The sequence below is a fragment of the Clavelina lepadiformis genome, chromosome 7, assembly GCF_947623445.1.
Source record: "Clavelina lepadiformis chromosome 7, kaClaLepa1.1, whole genome shotgun sequence".
Lineage (NCBI taxonomy): Eukaryota > Metazoa > Chordata > Ascidiacea > Aplousobranchia > Clavelinidae > Clavelina > Clavelina lepadiformis.
In genome coordinates, this window is record NC_135246.1 from 15,249,584 (window position 1) to 15,264,185 (window position 14,602).

At 35.4% G+C, this 14,602-nt stretch overlaps 1 protein-coding gene across 2 annotated transcripts; it reads left to right on the forward strand.

Annotated features, from left to right (window-relative positions):
• Positions 1–804: 804 nt before the first annotated feature.
• Positions 805–8,347, forward strand: LOC143465172 (beta-1,3-galactosyltransferase 1-like). 2 transcript variants are annotated; one of them, XM_076963354.1, is made up of 5 exons: positions 805–2,345; positions 2,457–3,363; positions 4,755–4,933; positions 5,066–5,249; positions 6,507–8,347. In XM_076963354.1, the coding sequence occupies exons 2-5, from the start codon at positions 3,040–3,042 to the stop codon at positions 7,035–7,037; spliced, it is 1,218 nt and encodes a 405-aa protein (XP_076819469.1). In that variant the 5' UTR covers positions 805–2,345; positions 2,457–3,039; the 3' UTR covers positions 7,038–8,347. The 2 variants fall into 2 exon arrangements, with proteins under 2 accessions (XP_076819469.1, XP_076819467.1); XM_076963352.1 differs by lacking the exon at positions 805–2,345 and having other exon boundaries at positions 2,378–3,363.
• The last annotated feature ends 6,255 nt before the right edge of the window (positions 8,348–14,602 follow it).

The window sequence follows — 14,602 nt, forward strand, 5'->3', positions numbered from 1 at the left end:
CCTACTTCCTGTATTTTAAAATTTCTTTGTAATTATTCATTTACGTATTTGCTGTATGCGCGCTTACGCGATTTTTTGTGACTCCTGTTTATTCAAAACAATCTAAGTTTGAAACGGCATTGAATAGCAGAATAAAGTACGGTTGAATTTTGTATACTTTCTTGTTTCTAGTATTTCGCCTCTTCAGCATTTTTGTCGTCTTTTAGGCTGGTATGAACACGCCTTTTAGATTAATCAAAGTTATAGAATTTATATATAAATAATTATTCAATACATAAACAGTTGATTGTGGTACTGTGCATAGGCGTAGCCAGAGGGAGGGCGAAAGGGGCCATGCCCTCCCCGAAATTTTTGTGTCTAATTTTTGTTCTACATCAGGTGGCGGTGTCTTAAAACAAACACTTTGTAATTCCCTTGAATTCATGAAATACTTGCCCCCTCCCCAATTTGTTTTCTGGCTACGCCACTTTTACTGTGATGCTTAACTGGCTATCAGGGTTTAATGAATGCCATATGAATGGAGTCAGATTAGCGAACAATCAATCTAGCAATAATTATATATAATATTATAATTAACAACAGTTCACAACCCCAACAATACGCTCAGTTAGCAAACTGGTGACCACGACGCGATCTAGTATTTTCTAAGTCTAGTCTTTTTATTTTTATTTACAACCTTGTTTGATGTAACTTTATAGACGCCAAAATCAAAAGGCGTCAGAGTCAAAAAATGCCCGAAACTCGAAATTTGCCACAACTGAAAAAGGAAGGAGGTATAATCGTCACCGAGTTTAAGTCGTGCAAAGACTTTTCTCGGTGATTCGTTTCGAGGATAAAGATTGGGTTTCTTTTAACTATACTTTAACACTTGCGTATCAGGATTTTGAAGTTTAGTTTAAACTAATGTGTTGTTATTCCAAAGGTAACATAGCATCGTAACTTTCGCTCCGCATAGGCCTAGTTAATGGCGAAAAATAAACCATACAATAGGGCTAGCTGTCACTGGCTGATTGAGTTAGGACTTCTACTCAAAGGTTGTCTACAAAAAATCATGCATGGAAAGACAGAAATTGTGGAGTGCACCGAAGCCCTAAGTGTTTGTTTATTTAGAATAGCCGTTCAAACAACTTTTGTCTTTGCCCAGTTTGCACTTTACGATATTTGACTGGTTTGCAAAGCACTTGGCAAGTATAGCCTAGCTGCCTAGTGCAGGATTGTAGTCTGAAGTAGGATAAGCAGGTAAGTTTATCAATGCAGAAGTTAGAGTTTTTGTTTTAGTTTATAAACCATGCAGTTTCTCCCAAACGATGCGCTGCATATGGGCTAGGGCGCAACAACAAGTTTCCAAGGTCGCCAGAAAACTTATCTGGATCGAGGTGCAAAAGTGAAAACCAGATGACGATACAATTTGAGTAGCTGGGGTCTAGTATGCAAAGGCATCCTGTGGTTGTGCATTTCTGGACTAGACTCGCTTATGTTTATCCTAACCTTTTTTTGTGAAAAGAATACAATTTATGCCAGTGGTAGGGAACTTTTTTCACCATATGACCATTTTTTTGTCACAATGCATATTTATTATCGAATGACAGTTATGCTTAAAGGTACCAAAACTGCAATCAAGTTCATCATAGAATAGGCTGTTACTAGGCTATTTCACAGGAAAAAATTGTGAAGTCGGAGTTATTTTTGCTATTATTTGAAAATATGATTGTACTGTAATAACAAGGTAGCCAAAATTTATGTACCTTCTAATTTAGGTTTAAATTTGATTAAACCTTGAACAGCGATTAATTTTTTTCATACCCATTCACCTAACCACTTGGCCATGTCATTAACAGCGGATTGTATGTCCTACTCTGCATTGTTAACCAGCCATGATTTCAGTGCAGTATCAGTATTTGTACTATAACCCATGCTTGTTTCAACTAATTTATTGAAAATCATTTGAACTGAAACTCAATTCTGCTCAGTGCAATAAGTTATGTAGCTCTAGTGCAAGTTGGAACTTTCAAATTTATTTGTTTTATGCCTGGTCTCTGTGGTCATAATGGTGTACAGTTTTTCAGTGAATTCATTAGTTAAGGTTAAAAAAAACACAATTTAACTTTTATTTACTTTAAATTGGCATGCCCAAGAAAAAAATCATCATTGATGTTTACAAGTCTTATGTGTGCAGTGTGCTCTTTCTAAATGAAACAGTGATGTAGAATCTGTTTTATCCGAGTTGAAATATCTTACTCTAAGAAGCAGGGTTGTGCCCAATCAAACACGAATCTGAATATTTCACATCGTTTTAGTTACTCTCACAAATTATAATCAATTACAAATATTTTATCTTGTAAAAGGTAAGAAAACAAAAGCAGAAGGTTAAAGTTTGTTGTTGTTTGGTGTGAATGTAAAGATAGTGTAATGTTGTTCAGGAATATCGTGCTTAAGTTCTATTATTTATCAATGAGGTGGCACTGTTAACGACGCGGCTCCACGAAAACTGAAGCAGACCCTCAGATTTGCTAGGATGATATGAGAAGGAGAGGTTTGAAGATTGAGGATGCCATCGACAGAGGAAAGTGGAGGCTTCACTGCAGACAACTGGTTGACCCTGAATTTTGCTTCGGGATGAAGATCAGGCCTGAACAACAGGCAAATGGAAGATGATGGCACTGTTAACGAATATTTCTCTGCTTGTTAGCTTCTTGATTGAAGTTTTGATCATGTTTGAATAAAAAGCAATTGACACAGTTGGCAACTCAGATTTGCACAAATATCAGGATCTTTTAGTTACATTTTCACAAATCCAGCATGTATACATACCGTTAAAATTCGTTTTTACATGCTTTGTATTTTGTGGAAGTTAGCTTCTTTGCAGCATTCTGAATGAATCGATTGATTTATATATGCCTAGCTGCTTGGTGTAACCGTATGCTTTTGTGCATTTTTAGAGATATATATGCTACTTTGTATAATGGGTTGCTAATGTATAATGGTTAACTTACTGGGTTGCCTGGCTGGATTATAGTATAGAATTTATTTTCTTTATTGATGGCGGTAAAAAATGGTGCTAAAGCTAACAAGAAAAATGGAGGAAGCGGAAACGGTGCAGGATTACTTTCTGGATTTTTATGGAGACATAGGATGGTCGTGTTAAAGGCTTGTGTTGCAATGCTTTTATTATCAAACATTTTCTACTTTGCTGTAAGATATGTCGAACTCACGGACACGGTAAGAAAACTGGAGGCTGAAAAAGTTGAGTTGAGCAAAAATATTCAATATAAAACACGTGAACTTCAAGAAAAGAAAGAAAATGAAAAAAAGGAAAATGAACAAAAGGAAAGTGATCCAGGCCCACAACTTGAATACTCACAGGTAATGAAATAATCATAAATATATTTTGTAATGTTATAAATATTATAGTGTTATACTTGTTTGGTACATATTTTGGATTGCATATTTGGAATGTGAAGTGAATTGCAAAAATTCAATTACTTTAACCATTAGTTTGCACATCTTGCTGATGTTATACATAACAAATGGACCTGCAGTATTTCTAAACTGTCTTCAATTGGTCATGTAGGCCAGAAACATTCTTGCACTTTGGCCTGTTTAATCTCTATTACTAGTGATATTGTCTATTAACGGTTTATCTAATCCCATTTAGTCACTTACTTATCAACCATAAAACACTAACAGTGTATACACTACCCATTTTAATTATAGGTTTTAATCTCGAGCATTCAAAAGCAAATGAATCGAAAATGCAGCAAAGAACATCACATAGGATTATGCACTTTGCAGCATGTCACTTTCTATAAAAAAAATGCATAAGGGAAATTACTTCCCCATAAGAGACTACAAACATCTTCACTTTGGACCAATTTTGGCTCAACTCAATTTCCTTTTCTGAGCCTATTAAATTAATAATGATCATTTATTAAGACTTATTGACAATATTTCTTGGGCGCACCACCCCTACCCACTTCAAAGTATGCACCGATGTGTTATGTGTATACAGTAAACACTGCTTATTAGAGGACCGTCGGTAATGCCAAAACCTGCTCTGATAAGCGGTTTGCTCTATAAGCAGATGCTCTGTTGAGCGATTTTAATGTATATATATATCAATATATCTATGTGAACACACGTATTTTCTCTTTAAAACTGAAATTGCATTTCGCCGCTAATTTCAATGGATTGTTATTTGTTACGATCACGACACAACCATGTATCGGTAGCTGATGCTAGCTGAGGCCTTAAGTTGGAAAACATCTTCAGTTTTTTGAATTGCATATTATTCACAAAATTTGAATTGAGTGTTTGAGTGTCCTGTAAATTGTTACTTTTGACTAACAGTTTGAACAAAATAAGCACAATTTCCAAAGGAACAGATTGCCAACGTTAAATGACTCATGCTGTTTAAACCATAGTGTTGACATGGCGGTGTTAGGTCGCAATGAAATAGTTCTGTTGCCTGCTTTTTACTGGTTTTGTGTTTAAACTATTGGGTTAAATGAGTGAAAGCTGTTCAAAATTGTTCAAATATTGGATAATTACTTACTTATTTATTCATTTAACTATTTTTTCTTGAAGTGAAAAGAAGAATTTCCTTATTCACTAATTATATCTATATATATATATATAAAATTTTTTGCTGTTATCGTTTATAGTTTTGTACAGTTAATTGCTAATGACTGAACTCACTTAAATTGAAATAGTTATGCATGTGTATATATATATAATATTGTTTGTTTTTATTTCAGAAAAAATATTATCCATATATCTTCAATGAACCTAATAAATGCAAAGATAATAATTTAGCCGAATTGCCTGTTTACATATTGATGGCCATTAAGTCAACCACAGCACAGTTTGACAGGAGAAGGTCCATTAGGTTAACATGGGGCAATGAGTCAAACGTTGACGGCATAATTATTCGAAGGTAAGATTGCAAAAACATATTCGATGCAAATAACCAATATATATATTATATATCTGTACTGTATCCACCTCTCGGTCTAACACTCCATGCACCACTTTACAAATCACATAATACGCATTTATTTCTTTGAAGGATATTTTTGGTGGCTCGAGCAGACGATGAGAAAAAGCAGGCTTTGTTGGAAAGGGAGTCGGATGAATATCATGATATTGTTCAGGGAGAATTTCATGATTCATTTAGAAATCTAACAGTGAAAGACATCATGTTTATGAGGTGGATGATAACATATTGCCCTCAAGCCAAGTTTATTTTTAAGGTTTGTCGGTTTATTTTTAAGGTTACTGTTCAAATATATGTAACAAACTTTAAGGAAAACTTTTTTGAACTGAGCTAGTTTGTAGTTCACAACTGGTGAAAAGCATCGCGGCTCAATGAAGGTGAAAACTAAGCAAAAGTTTAGAATGTGGGTTGTGCTACTGTAACAAAATGTTTTCAGCCCATAACCGTTATTTAAAAGAATTATAAATTGACATACGAGTGACATATTTCACATCATCTTGAAACTTTCCAGTGATTTGGCAAATGCATGAAAAATGGTTTTAAGTTCTTTTCATCTTAAGGTAGGTTGAAATTTCAAAAACTGTTTCCTTTGGTAAACATATTTCCAATATGTAGGCTACACATTTGCATACACGCTTTATTTCGCTTTTTTCTCATTATCATTCTTCACTTTTACTGGTGTGTCAAGGTCAAGAGTATATGCAATTCTTTTAAAACAACTGAAATACTATAATCAACTATACCTCTAACGTTAAAGGTGTCAGTGTGACAGACTCCCCATTTTGACAAGTAGTAGCTTATATTATCACGATAATTTGCATATGACTTTTTTATATCGCATACCCATGCGCTTTAGATACTTAATTAAATTTTTAAAACTTATTCTGTTTATAATAATGATCATGTTTACGTACACAGTATATGTAAACCGGCTTTTTAGACATGATTACCCTATATATGATATATACTTTTTACCTGCTGGTTCTATTGAAATTTCTTTTTATGAATTGTTTTAGTTTGCTCTACCAGTAATGATTTGTTCCAGTTATCCGTTTCCCGTTACTCTGATTTCTAGATTATATGTGCTTAATTTCTCTTTTAGTTATTACCATAATTGTCGGTTTTTACTTCCACTTGTTGGCTTTCATTTTTAGTTATTTCGTACAATTACCTGATAGATCGAATGTCATTGAAACACAATGGAATTACCTGCCATCGCCCACTTATATAAATAACTTGCTTGAATGGTTACGCAAAATTTAATAACTGGTTGATAATAATCGAGTAATTGTTTGACTGTAAACTATGGCTTTTGTAATCTTGAACTAGCCCACAGATAGCTCATTATATAATCTGAGTACTGCTATGGAGAATAAGAAGGATATTTCTGACATTTTTCAGATACGAAACTATCTAAAGAAGTATAGATTAAATATTATTACATACCACATTCAAAAGTAGCCAGCTCTCTAACAAATTTTCTTGTAATAACAACTTTAATGTTTATTTACAGGGTGATGACGATGTGTTCGTTAACATTTTCAACATAGTTGATTATCTCATGTCACTTTCACCTGAAAGCGCAAAAAACTTGTTTGCTGGAAGCGTTCTTTATCCTTCTCCACGAATAACTGATCCAAAGAGCAAGTATTATGTTTCAACCAACTTATGGAATGAAAAGTATTATCCACCATATGTATCAGGTGGTGGGTTTCTTATGTCAACTTTGGTTTCAAAGAAGATATTTGAAGTGACTAAAGTAACACCCATTATTCCAATAGACGACGCATTTTTAGGTGTTTGTCTGAAAAAACTTGGCATGAAACCACAAAATCATAAAGGCTTTAAAAGCTGGGGTGTAAATAGGCCCAAAGACGTTTGTATTTATAAAGAAATCATGACACTACATAAACTAAACAGTGAAGAAATGTTGGAAATGTGGAAAAAAATGCTGAAATCCGATTCAGATTTAGATGATTGTGCTTTATCTTTTAAAGTTTTAAAGGACAACAACACCTCTATTACTGGACAAGGTAGTAACTGACCGCTGTTCTACGTTTTCATTCACAGTGTGTTTATAATTTTTTATGTTTTGACATATTTGCATTCTGTATAAATTGCATATATCTCTTTATATTTGTGGTTAAAAATATTGGTTTGAGCTCCACTGTCGTGACGAACATTATCTGCCAGGCTCAGAAGTTATTCAACCATTCTCCAATAACAAAATGGATATTGGTTAATTAGCATTCAGCTGCCATTATGCATTGCATTAGTCGTTTTGCGTCCATGCACAATGTTGAGCAGTGTGTTCAGTTGAAACTTTGCTGCAGTGAAAGTTCTGATTAGGTTTCAACTGAAAGCTTTTTCTAGTTCTTTACGCTGGTACATCTTGGTGATTATTTTCAATTTGAACTTTTGCTGCTAAGATGTGTTAAGAAAGTTTAAATTTTAACTAAATTTGAAAACTTGGTTGAGTTTTGACGACAAGTTTTAAATAAGATGAACACATAATGTGATTTTTAATTAAACGAACTATTCATTCTATTGTTAAATCAGCACATTTCCTATTTCATCACTGTAGTGTTATAAATCCCTTTTCATGCTCTGTATGGTTAGGGATTTTTGGTTGTTTTCATATGAGTTGTCTTCTTAATATTTTGTTTCTTTCCTCTGCAGTAATAGCAGTTTCACCGCATTTATAAATCTCAGTAACATGCTGTATCAGTATCAATAGATTTACTCAAGCGTGGTAGCGGGGCTTAGATGTAATACCTAAGTTTAATTTTTAAACCTAGAAATTTGTTTTTTTCTTTACTGGATAAAAACTAATGTTTTGATGAAACGCATTCACTTCTGCAAACCGCAATGGGATAATACATTACGGAAAATGACGGTTAAAAACCTGAAAACAGCGTTTTTCATTGTTTCTAATAACCATGCCTACGTTGTATCGATGTCGTTCATTACTTTTCAGTTACCTAGTTACTCAGTGTATTTGATCCTTAAGCAGAACAAAAAACGTTCAGCTTTTTTGGCACTGGACCGTTTCTTTTGGGGTATTTGCTTCTAGAAGAATTTAAACTTTTTATTTGCTTGACTTGACGAGTATGTAATGAAGCGATCTATTTTTATCATTTTCCCTTAACTCTGTGGAATTTTTGAGGTTTTGCTTCAAACAAGGGGCAATTTTTTGCATTTTAATAAAAATATAGGCACAGCTTATGGTTATTTTGGTGTTTACAGTTCACTTTGTTGTTACATTATATTATTACTTCGAAAACGAGTTGAGCCTATGATATTGCTCTAACATTTATCGCTTGTACGTAAGAGAAGAAATTTTGGTATAACGCTGTTATGTATTGCTTTTTTGTGTGTTCAATATTTACGTAAAGCTTTATACTTTCAAATCGAAGTCAAGTTACTATATTTAGTAGTTAGTTTTTTTAAAGTTAAGTTATACGTCAAGACATAAAAGAACGGGTTGCTTACATCGCTGGCTATTAGATGTTATTGTTATCATAGTAATGCGCAATCCTTCATTTCATCTCCATGTTTTGATTAGGCAGCTGATACAGGAGAAATAAAGGCTTGTGGAAATGTCCTATTTACTTAAAGGCGTATGTGTGCAATAGGCGTATCGACAGGGAAAAGTCATTCTGCTTACTGAAAAAATATACAGCATGCCTACCGATCATGCACTGGCAAATATTCGAAACTTCTGGTAAGTTCTTGCGATGTTTCAGTCACTGAGTTTCAATGCCGCAAAACGAACGCAGCGTCTTTGGCGCACAGGTCGTGCATAACCGAGAGACTTACGTCACAATAACTAGGACTTGTTACCTCAAAACGTATTGTTGAAAAGTTAGCTGCTTACACATAGTAGTTCAACGCGTCATTAGAACAAAAGCCTACGGAAATGCGATTGGTTCTCGCTCGATTAAGTATAGAACTTGCGTTTGCATTTAATTTTGTACATTAACGTATTTTTATTGTCTTACCATTAATGCCTTGCCTTACTGCATTGCAGTTACAGCGTTAGCAGTCTGCGCGCTTTGGCTCATCAATGTGCTTAGGCCTACTGTAGTTTGTAGATGCGCAGTGGATGGAGTGCGCAAATAGGGTCGGCGTTTGGAATTACAGGGTTTCATGTTTGCCTGCTTGATTCACCAATTCACATCTCAGTTTGCTCACACACATGGCGAAATAACAAAAGAAACAAGGAAAATATGCAATTTGCCCAATGCATGCGAAATAGTTGTCAAAGTTAGAAGCTTATATACTAACAGTAAGGAAGCCATCTGGACTCAGCAACGCTACCCCCGCTTTTATCGCTGAGCATTTACTAAATACAGCGTTTTCCTTCGGCCGCTGCCGTTACACGCAAACTAGGAATAAAATAACTGTCATCAATTTATACAGGAAATGCATTTGCATCGCAACTGCAAAGTGAAAAAATTGCATGAATTGAAACAAGAACTTCACAAAACGACTTAGGCCTACAAACAAGAAAGTGGAATTAAGGAATGGTTTAAATTAATGCTGTTAATAGACACTTCGATAACTAATTGAGTTCATTTTCAATGCAAAAGAAACCATAGGCCTATAAATAATACGCTTGACTAACACTAAGGCCTACAAAATGTGATAGAAGCTGATTACAAAAAGCAGGGAATGAAGACGTCGTGAGTGTAGGCTAAATAAAGCCCATAGAGATGGACATCTGATTTTACTGCGTTTTCAGCAGATAAGTTACTAACGTCTGAAGTTATTGCTCACTTTATTTTTAAACAAATTTTTGACAAAACTCGTTGCCAAAGAAAAAGTAAACCGTAACTTGACCTTTAATTTTTGTCCCACGGCTTAATGCGCTACTTCACATGACGACAGCGGATACAGTGCGACTTAGTGCAGGCCAAATAATTATATGCAATCGGTTAAAGGGCGGTTCTGGTGCGCGTATCATTTTAATGTTGCTATATGTATAGATTGATTTATTACTATGAACTTGCACAAAATGTACACAATGACGTTTTTATAAATTATCCATGTAATAAAATTTTGCGAAATTTTTAGTTGCCTAAAAATGTTTATGCATTGTGTTTTGTTACTCGGAACTAATCACAAAAATGCAAATATTTTCCCTGAAGTGTCCTAAATTTTCAAGAAATATCGCTTTTTCTGATTTTACCCAAAATTTTTCAGTATTAATAAGCATTATTTTGTATAAGACTCACAAACACGCTAACACATAGAAGTATTGTCCATAATATAGCCTAGTAATGCATTATGTAAGGATCCATATTGCAAACATTCCAAAAAACTTCAGAAGTGGTTTTGTTTGCGTGATTTGCGTCTATGAACTGAGAAATCTTCTCGTATTATGACCACAAATAATCCACCATCATGTTGCGACTCCACCTTCCTTGGTATCTTCTTTCCATATCAGAAATGTCCTGGTGAAAACTTTCACCATGTTCTTCGCTTACACACCCATATTTGGACTAAAAAAATCAAGGTGAGAGTGCAGGTAATGCATTTTCAAGGACATACGACATCCCAATTTTTCGTATTCCGCCATCAGATTGTTCACCAAAACTTTATAGTCATCGATTCGTTTACTACCGAGAAAAAAATTAACTACTTCTCGAAATGCATTCCATGCTTCTGCTTTTCTCGTAGTCATTTTATTTTCAAGTTCTTTACACTGGAGCATAAGTCGAACCTCCACAGAGTTGTATCTAGCATGGTTAATACTTTCAAGAAGAAACTTTACATTTTTGTAATCTTCTCTCATTTGGACAGAATGGTCAACGGGTATAGATGGATACTGGTTTCCATTGTTAAAGAGGACACATTTCAAACTTCGGGAAGAACTGTCTATAAATAGGCGCCACTCCTTTGGGTCATGATCGAGCTATTCCTATTTCTTCAAAAAGGTTATCAACATTACTACAGAAGCAAAGAGAGCCTGCCACAGAAAAATACCTTGAAAATCTTTCATGCCTTTTTCTCGACAAAGAACATCGACATGACGAATCTAATAAGTTCCATTGTTTCAACCTTGAAGTCAGAAGTTCGGCATTTGACTTAGTGAGCCCCATGTCTCTAACTAAATCATTTAATTCTTGTTGGCTTGGGAAGTGTGGTTCTGAAATCATGTCTGTATGAGATATGTTGAATTCATCATCGGAGTCTTTTTCAATATCTTCAGACCCTGCTAAATCTTCTGGAGCTTTTTTGCTCGGTGGTTTGGGCAGTGGCAACTCACTGCTATGCGGAACAGGTGCAATAGAAGACGGTATAGAAGGATATACAATGTAACGTCGGTTTTTAGTTCTTCTAAACCTTGAAATGTCAACCATACAGAAATAGCAGTCATCTGTATGATTTTGGGGTTCTCTCCAGATTCTCGGAATAGCAAATGGCATCGAATGCCGGTCTCCTCTAAGCCAGCCATCCAAATTTGATCGGCATGTTCCGCAGATCACACGAGGTGCCCAGTGTTTATCTTGGTCACCAATTTTCATGCCAAATTAAAGTTCATAAGCGTAAGAAAATTTTGCTTCTACCTTTATTCTGTATTTCACTTGCTTTAAACTAATGCATAGACCACAGACATAGCAAAAACAATCAGCAGACAGCTTACATTTACGTGATGATGACATCCCTCAATTTATCGAGAATCACGCTACCTGTAATTAACCTGATAAGATGATACCAGTAACAATAAAATAGCCAATGTGGCAACCTTGGTATACTGGCTCACTGAGACTATGCCAAGAATGATCATTGTTACGATACAGGCTACAATAATGAAGTTAAAATGTTGGGCCATTGTGACGTCACACTGCACCAATGTTATAACGAATTTACAATCAAAGTTAGAAAAAACAGGGTGCTGAAAGTTTAAAAAGCTTAGAATAACATTTTTATACAACATTTGAGACAAAAAATTGCCAGAAATATGTTTTACTCAGTAATATGTTTCAGAAAATATTAAAAAATCGTCACAACTAAATTTTTGTTACATGGTGAATTATCTTCCAACCATAAACTTCTTTTCAAAATTTAATCATGTACATGCACTAACCTTAACGGTGTATAAGCTATCCTCGAGTAATCTGAGTTATAGTCTTCCGGGCATGGCGCTGAAAGTGTTGATGCATATACGAGGAGTAAGTTATAACATCTGTTACAAGTTACAACAGAGAGTAAAATCGACAAGTTTCTACATTTTCAATCATAACACAACTGGATCACTTTGCATCTAGTTTAGATCAGAGCAAACAATCTAGTATAGGACTAACACGAAAAAGGTTTTTGTCATAGGGCTGGTAGCTTACAATAAGCAAAATAAAGACGTTATCTCCATAGGAGAGATGGTCATTGATGATGTGCTGTTGCTATGTCTCTCTCTGTCTGCCGCATAGCACATTTCTATACACAATCATTAGGCTACTCATAGGCCTACATACTAGATTACTAGGCTACACATTACTCCTTAGGCCCTAAATGAGTCATCGTGGTCCTTCTGAGTCGAGGAAGATGGTCCCCTGGTGTTGCTGTTAGGTTGCGATGAACTCTACGGTGACTGAAAAGTCCCAGTCTTGTTTTGTAGGTGTAGCGCACCGTTTTTGGCATATATGATGCACGTGGTCGTAGTGATTAATTTACGACAGTTAGTTTCTTTTTGCTTCCTTTACGCTTTCTCCTTTTTCGCCTCAATGTTGTTTGTTTGTGTGTTTTCAAAGTACTCCACTCCTGTGTCAATCAAATTTCGCCAGTCATCGCAATCTTATGCTTGCTCTTCCCAGTTATCCCAGTCTATATCCAGGTCTTCTAGTATAGATCCAGGTTTGTAAGTACATATCTTCAAGTTTGCTTAAAGTAGGACCTTAATTGTAACGTTTTTTGTCCATCCCTGATGCGCTTTCCTTAATTCAATTGGGAGTAAAAGATCTGTTTGGAAAGTTTGCTGCTTACCACTACAACATGACCCTTTGCAATTGGTTCTTGATCATAATAGACAAAACGCTCTTATGATTTACCTCAGCTGTTCAGCTGCTAGGCGGTAGACTGTCCAAGCATCAGAAAAGTTAGAACAATGATGGCTATGCATCGACAAATGTTTGTTCTATACTCTATACTTAGGATACTCATTTATTTTCATGGTGTTACACTTTAAATTTGAACCTAACTTCTCAATACCATTGGTAATTTTATTTTTGTAAAGACATATTAATGATATTGAAGAGAAAGTAAACGGAGATAAATGATGTAGGCTTACATAGTGTAATACATCAAATGGGAACTTCATCATTTTGTAATAAGTATAGACAGAATTAAGCAACTAACAGCATAGTCACGCCTTTTGAGGAATGGGAACTCATACCATCGAGTGAGAAGTAAAACAAGTTATCAACCATCAATTGTCCTCGCTCATAACAATAACCGCCAGTGAAACCGGTCTTTATGGGGCGAATATGGTTGTTGTTTAATACTTCAAATAAGTAATACTACAAACGAAATCATAGTTGTCATAATACCATACTTTTCTGGTTTTCAACCTGGACGTTTCTTAGAAACACAAGCCTTTAGCCAAAAAATAGGATGTCTCTAAAAAAATAGGAGACACCAATTTTCCCCCCGATTTGTATTGAAAAAGACCGCACCTAATAGGCTACTGATCAAGCCATTACCCACTAAGAATGATGTAGCAATAACATGAATATCGAAAAAAATGCAACAAACAAGATCATTACTTTTCAGCCAGAAGGGTGCAAATAATAAAACCGGGACAAAGTGTTTAAACCGGCTAAGACGGGACGTATGGTAAACTTAGTTTTAATGCACTTGAGCAAGGCAATAACAAAAGTTTCCTTCTTTCCAATAGCCTGGTCGGAAGTGAAGAACAGTTCAAAATTCGGGCAATACAACTTAAAATAACAGATACAAAATGTGTGACAATCGGTACTTGCACAAAGGCGAGTTCGGTTTCGGTAACCGTGGATCGAGCGATGAGGAATCATCATCGAGTTTAAGCCGAGCAGAAACTTTTCTCTGTCCTGGGAAAAAAGTCCATACTGTACCGATACCATGGTTGAAAAAATGGAAATTTTCACGTATTTTGCGTATATACAATAATTATAAAATGCGCGATTGAATACTCTTTGTACATAATTGCAACTTTAGGTCCAAGATATTTTTTGCGAATTATTTAAAAAATACGCAAATTTGAAATTAATAATTTTTGTTTGTTAATTTTTGTAAAGCTCGGGGAACATTGTTCGCCAGACGCGGTTCGCTAGCTAGACTCAGATGTCGGTAGACTCGGTACAGGGAATGAGTCAATGACGTTTTATTTGCAAATTGAATCCTGCTGTGAGCAGTGAGCACTGTACATCCAGCATTCAGCATAGGCCTATCTACTTTTAGCGTTCTAGGCTAGGCTAGTTTTGTAGGTTTGCGTCACGTATCAGCTTACCCTGTTCAGAGTCAGGCTGAGACTTTGTACCGTTTACTAAAGTTGCTATAGGCCTATCCGAGTTCAGTAACCGGCAGGCGAAGCCGGTGAAAAATTAGACGCTCATGCCTTGTGATTAACAC

Coding starts and splice junctions, on each gene's coding strand:
- LOC143465172 (XM_076963354.1), top strand. CDS start 3,040: ATGGCGGTAAAAAATGGTGCTAAAGCTAACAAGAAAAATGGAGGAAGC. Junction 3,364..4,754: donor CACAACTTGAATACTCACAG/GTAATGAAATAA, acceptor TTTTTATTTCAG/AAAAAATATTATCCATATAT. Junction 4,934..5,065: donor GACGGCATAATTATTCGAAG/GTAAGATTGCAA, acceptor ATTTCTTTGAAG/GATATTTTTGGTGGCTCGAG.